The sequence below is a fragment of the Varroa jacobsoni genome, unplaced genomic scaffold, assembly GCF_002532875.2.
Source record: "Varroa jacobsoni isolate VJ856 unplaced genomic scaffold, vjacob_1.0 scaffold_952, whole genome shotgun sequence".
Lineage (NCBI taxonomy): Eukaryota > Metazoa > Arthropoda > Arachnida > Mesostigmata > Varroidae > Varroa > Varroa jacobsoni.
In genome coordinates this window covers 40,741-46,740 of record NW_019213854.1, presented here as the reverse complement: position 1 = coordinate 46,740, position 6,000 = coordinate 40,741, and the positions used below count along the sequence as shown (strand labels likewise).

Here is a 6,000-nt window from a genome sequence, read left to right as displayed (position 1 = left end):
AATTTAACGTTGTTGACTAGCAGTTCACCACAGACCCTTCTCAGTCAACTCTGAACGCCGTTGAAGTTCTAACGTGATAAGTTCAACTCGTCCGTACATAAAAACGCGTTATATTCCATCGGCTAAAAGCTGTCGATCGCCTAAAGCGTTTACGCCATGAAATTAAGTGTGGTGGTGGGTACATATCAACATCAGGTATCACTGCAACCTGCAATGACCTTGCACTAGGCCTTTAATAACGGGCTGGTTGGAACGTAATCTAGTAAACGACTCTCGCAAAGATATGACACATTTATGGCCTTACACGTGGAGATCGAGGCTATAATGGACGCATTGTACTCGAACCATTATTTACGACACTTCAAAAAAAGGAGCGTGAAAATATAATCTTGGGTAGAGTATTTGCATACCTTCATAACAGCAGCAAGTAACAACGATACCGAGAATCATGTCTCTATTTATAATTCCCGTAGGAGCCAATGTATCGAAATAATCCAGGAAAGAACAATTATTACAGCCCTCGCAAAAGAATCAGCAACCTCTAAAGAACATACGCCACTAAACTGCATGTTGCTAAATTCTAGTTAGTTGTATTGTATTTAGCTACAGCTCAAACAAGGCGTCTATTAAGAAAGTCTGCCTAAGAATCTGCTATGTTTATACTACAGAACAACTTTCCCTCAGCCAAATCCCTCTAGAATATTACCTTATCTTAGATAAAGAACCACCACTTAATTTAATGTTTTTTTAAAGATCCAATGCAGAACTGATAAAATTACCTTATTGAAGAATCCCTGCCAGACTATTCATTCAAATGGTCATCTATTTTTTGTATATATATGTATATACAACAAATCGCATTCACAGTTCGCTGCCGAAGGTAAACTTCTGCATATTACTTTAGTATTCAACGGCTTGCCACGGCTGTTCGCGCGTCGCAATACATGACTCATTCGAGCTAGGGCAAACCCCTTTGCATGCCGACATTGGGGCATATGTATCAAATGCGGAAGTTCTACCGTCACACACTGGATGATGTACAGCAAAACCTTCGGTGGTCCATTAATGCAAAAAAGGATTATGAGGATCAAGCAGGCATAAGTAGTAATAACAAACGGACGAATGATGAAACATTTAATACAAACAATGTGATGGGTTTTCTTATTTTTGTTGTTCCTGCGACCCTTACCTCCCCGCCGGCATTGGCCGCTTGCTGCTGTATGCTGTCACGGGAGCAGGGGAAGCAGAATTTGTGCGCCCCAACCGATGGACACTGTACAAAGTGGGTGTCCTCCAGCCGCTGCTGGCACAGCGTGCACTTCAAAGTGGGAGCGGACTCGGCGCCACCCCCGGCCGCCGCGCCTTTGACCCCGCTGCCACCGGACGACGCGGCGTTTGAGGCGGGTCCCCCAGGACCAGAGGCCGCTGCTCCAGGTCCCGCTGATGGCTGACCGGGCGTCGCCGATGCGGCCGACGCTGGGGATGGTGGCGGACCCTCCTGTGAGGGCTGCGCCGACAGCGAGTGGCGGGACTTTTTCGGCGCGACGGGAGGTGAATGCCGTCGTGTCGATGGAGGTGGTTCAGCCGATACCGAACTTCCATGATGAAGACCTGACGAAAAAAAAAAGAAAAACAGGAAAAATAAATTACAAAGAGCAGAGTTACGGAGAAAATGCGAATCAAGGCCAAAAACAATGTTATTAAATAGATAATTTTATAGGCAAGGTAAACATGGTTGGGTTTATGGCAACTAGCTTAATTCAAATGTGTCTTGGAATAATAAACAAGTTTGATAATATATCGCATTTATAAATAGCTAAATCTCAATTTCACTTTATCTGTGGCAAACCACTACACAACTAGACTTGTCCCATCACATATGTATATTTGTGGATACGCGATTTCCTACGAATAGTTTTTGCTCATAGTTTTACCCTTAGCTATCCGTGCAATGTCCAAGAAAATGGTGCCGCAGATATTTAAGTTCCATTGCTCCTACCGATGTCATCAACATGGATTCACTTAATAACCTTCAAACTCCTGGCAACAAAAGGTCCCATCATACTGGCCTAAAATACTTTTCTACTATGCAAGGAAGCTATGCAAGGACGTACATCGATTATATTCCCATAGAATTAAAAAAGGATCGGTTTGGACGCCCGTTACGACTTATCTGTACCTCTGTCAGTGTAGCCCAGGCTAAGCCGCGGACCTTTGCTGAACTTCTAATTATATATTTTTCTTATAGTTAAAAGCGCTTCAGAGCCGGAAAAGAATCTCAATTCAATTTCTCGCATTATTATTTTTTCTACCCATTTCAACAACAGAGCTACCACTATGTCTACGTGTATAGTGCTACCATAAACTCACGTATCCTGAACGTATGCACACATAAAACTGTCTGTGTATGACCGCCATTGTTACAGCGCTTCGGGGCTAGACACTACTTCGATGCTTTGACCCGCCCTGTCGAGTGCAAGTTGGCCAGTTAGCGAAATATGGTAGGATTGCTAGCTATGGCTGTATAACCTATAATATTATTAGTGTCGTTTAGTAGGAACTGCCACAGAAATCGGCGTTAACGACGCTGAAAGACATGCGCGGCGCGATGTTCGCGCACTGGATCTGAGCTGAGTATAGCGTATTGCAAATATTGTGAGCGCAGACTGCCAGACACACAAAAGCACACATTATCTAAGTCCAGCTGGTCGATCGTTAGCGGATTTAGCACAGGTCGTACCACTGGCACCGGCATCGCCATGAGTGTGGCACTACAAGCCGCCGAGTCGTCAAAAGAAGGACGTCAGCTTTCCGGCCGGCCGGCCGGCCAGCCAACGAACCGACATGCGGCCAAAAAGATGACTCACACAGCGAAGGCCCACGAACAGCACGAGTCTCCAAGCAGACATGTGGGCAGGCGTTCGGACTGGTCGGCTGGATGACTGCTGGTACACACACTTTTATGTTTATACCATCCATGTCTTTCTGGGGTACTTTTTCCATCGAAAGGCAGTCGCAGAAAACAACAACAATGAATACTATAACACGAATGAGGAGAATATAATAATCGTTAAACTGCAAGTGTATATATATAACGTATGGTCTCGAATAACGCTCTTAGATAAAAAAACAACAATTATTACATATGTAGTAGTAAGAGATTAAATAATTAGAGGGACATACCTACGAATTAGAACTGAAGCCACGTTTATTGGTTCGGCTTACATCAACAGGAACAAAAACTTCGAATGCTTTGATACATATATTCTAGTAATCAGATACACAATATATTAATTAATGGAACCCGCATTGGAAACGCATTGAAAAAATGCACATAATTACATTCTTCGGCTGATCAAATGTTTCCATTGATGTGGGCTTAGCTTTTTGACCACTCCATGGATACGCTCTAATCCGACACGGGTGTCAAGTACCAACAAAACGAACTCAGTACTAAGATATTCTATAGAAAAGGTCCTTTCGATTACTGTCGAATATCCCAAAGCGATTGCCGTGCAATATATAATACACAACCATTGTGCCAACATTATTATATCGGGCGACTGCACCCTCAACTACCCAGTCATACTGTTATTAAGTATAGACTTTCAAAAAAAAAATAAATAAGTAAAGTGATATGATAATTAGTAGTCTGTGTCGTTTGGAACACAAGGGCAAGTTCATAGAGCTCAATTTAATAAGCGACGTTGAAAATGCATTCACATCTATATAATAGCTTAACTAATCGTGATCATTTTCTGTGAACATTAACCAACCGTTCCTTTCTTCGTGTGGATTGCCGGCTGAAGGCGCCTGTGCAGAGGCCAGACCTTGCTGTGCTAGCGCGCTGAGAGGCCCCTCCGGCGACGCAATACTACGTGTCAATGGGGACAGGGTAGCACCTACCGGTCCTGCAACTTGCGCCGCACTGGAACACGCCGAAGGGAATCCTGGGCCTGCTGCAGGAAGTCCATCATCAATTTTATGGAACAATAAAAGACAGACAAAAGAAAAAGGAAGGTATACAAGTAAGCAATGTGGCTAACAGCCACCATCATTATTGGATATTGTATACAGCCGGTTAGGACCAGCACTCGCAGTAAGATAATCTGCTTATTTCAAAAGGATATAATATTTTGTAAAATATATACAAAACCTGAAGTAGAATTAGATGCTGTGGGATGCAAAGCAATGAATATTTGAAACAAAATGTCAATCCACTGATATTTGTGTAAAAACTGAAATTCAGTAGCCTAAAACACTTAGGGTATCATTCCGTTGATGACAGTGGCTGAAAAATAATTACCTAGAATTGGTGATTGACTCATGGGAAAAAGCAATAAAAACTAGCTTAGGATTTAACCGGAATAAGAGGGAGATCAAATAACTGTTATGATTTTATGCAGACGAGTAAATATCATTTGGCCCGCAAGAATAATAAGAGTTTGTTAATTTATTTTATAACGATCATTATTATCACATACGTCTAAAAGACAGTGTTATCACTAGACCACTTGTAACTACATTGTCATCTTCCATAGGAGGAACTATCTTACCTTAACTTAGGCCAATCTATACGATCACACCATTTCTTTTCTCCTTTCATTTGACTTACGTTAAAATATTAATTCGCGTAACCATCATTATAACCAAACAGGGTAAACTTGGGCCAGCATTTTCTTCTTTCATTCAATTCAGCTGAGTATTTTTTGCGTCTCGTAGAAGTTTTGTTAAATGATCAATAAGTGAATTGCTTGTTTTTGTACCAGCTCCCAAGTTCCCCTATGTTTTCAAAGCTTCAAAGGCAAGCTGAAATCACGTTGTGAGACCACTGATATATTGAGTTACATAACATATATCTAACCTTATATGGAACTGATTGCCGTCGATGCTAATTTTATCGAAAAGTTGCAGTACAACCTAGCTTAGTATAATCGGGATGTGTAAACATGAAATATGTATTTGTTCATTTGTTGTACGACACTCTTTATGGTCAACAGTACATATCGCATGGGGCTGTTTCACAACGCACCGTACGGCAAAAGATATCGCGACTGGTCTTGATTATGGATAAAGTTCTAATGTAAATAATTATTTTTACGAGGATAATGCACAATCACGATAATTATCATCACGATAATTAGGCTTCAGTTGGGCCTGCTGGCTTTGAAAAACAGTGCACACCTCGTTTCTATAACTCCTCACTGTATTGTTTCCAAAACAAAATGCAATTCGTGGATGTGCCACCACCTGGGTCGTTCAAGACCTGTCTTTACATTACGCAGATAAATTTCGTGTGAAGCTAAAGCAAACAAACCATAATTTTTCATCTGGCAGCAAATGATTTGCCTTCGCCGAGCACCGTCTTTTTTAGAAGAAGAAAAGTTGTCATTATGGCTTTCTGTCTTACATTTTTTGAATGATTTCGCACAAAGATATTATTATCCGCATAGTGTAGCCTCTGGCCCATATAGCCCCATTTTAGCTATATGGGCCTGGATATCAATCTTCGACGTCTATACGGGTATATTTTTTTGTGGCGCCGACTGTATTCAAAAATTCCGTCCAGAATATTTGCGTGCGTATAACTCTCTGCTACCCTATACTTATGTAGGAAGGAAACCGAAGGCAATGCTCGCCGCGTGTCTTTGTATTTTTTTAAGAAATGTTTACGTTCTTTATCTCAGCTTCTTAGCTCATAGAATAAGTTATAATAGCGTGTTCTACTATATATCTAAGCACGTGTAACATCGACAAATCACTTCCTAATACTTCCTGCAGTTTTATCATAATACTACTAACTTGAATACAAGTTACATATATGTAAGTTCTATGGAATAGCATTAATCGCAATAAATTGTTGTTCTTATTGCTTCAACAGACTTGTATAGGCTGTGAGGTTAAAACTATTGTCTGGAAGCCGCTGCTGCAACCCCCTTCTTCCTTTCCCTCGTACCTCTCGCTCTGCACTTTACAAACTCGCAGAGACCAACACACACA

At 41.4% G+C, this 6,000-nt stretch overlaps 2 protein-coding genes across 4 annotated transcripts in view; one reads left to right on the top strand and one right to left on the bottom strand.

Annotated features, from left to right (window-relative positions):
* Window positions 1–4,015, top strand: part of LOC111265294 (uncharacterized) — a 20,292-nt gene extending 16,277 nt beyond the window's left edge. The window contains exon 4 of the transcript XR_015312999.1: window positions 3,810–4,015. The gene's annotated coding sequence lies outside the window, so the exon portion shown is untranslated. The remainder of the gene's footprint in view (window positions 1–3,809) is intronic.
* LOC111265290 (interferon regulatory factor 2-binding protein 2-A) overlaps window positions 1–6,000 on the bottom strand; it is a 46,128-nt gene that overhangs the window by 5,110 nt on the left and 35,018 nt on the right. For 2 of the 3 annotated variants that reach the window (XR_002683364.2, XM_022841839.2), the window contains exons 2-3: window positions 3,777–3,959; window positions 1,190–1,611 (exon numbers count right to left, since the gene is read on the bottom strand). Coding sequence is in view for 2 of the 3 variants with exons in the window: in XM_022841839.2 (XP_022697574.1) it covers window positions 1,190–1,611; window positions 3,777–3,959 (605 nt within the window). In the remaining variant the exon portion in view is untranslated. The remainder of the gene's footprint in view (window positions 1–1,189; window positions 1,612–3,776; window positions 3,960–6,000) is intronic. The other variant, XM_022841840.2, reaches the window with a different exon arrangement.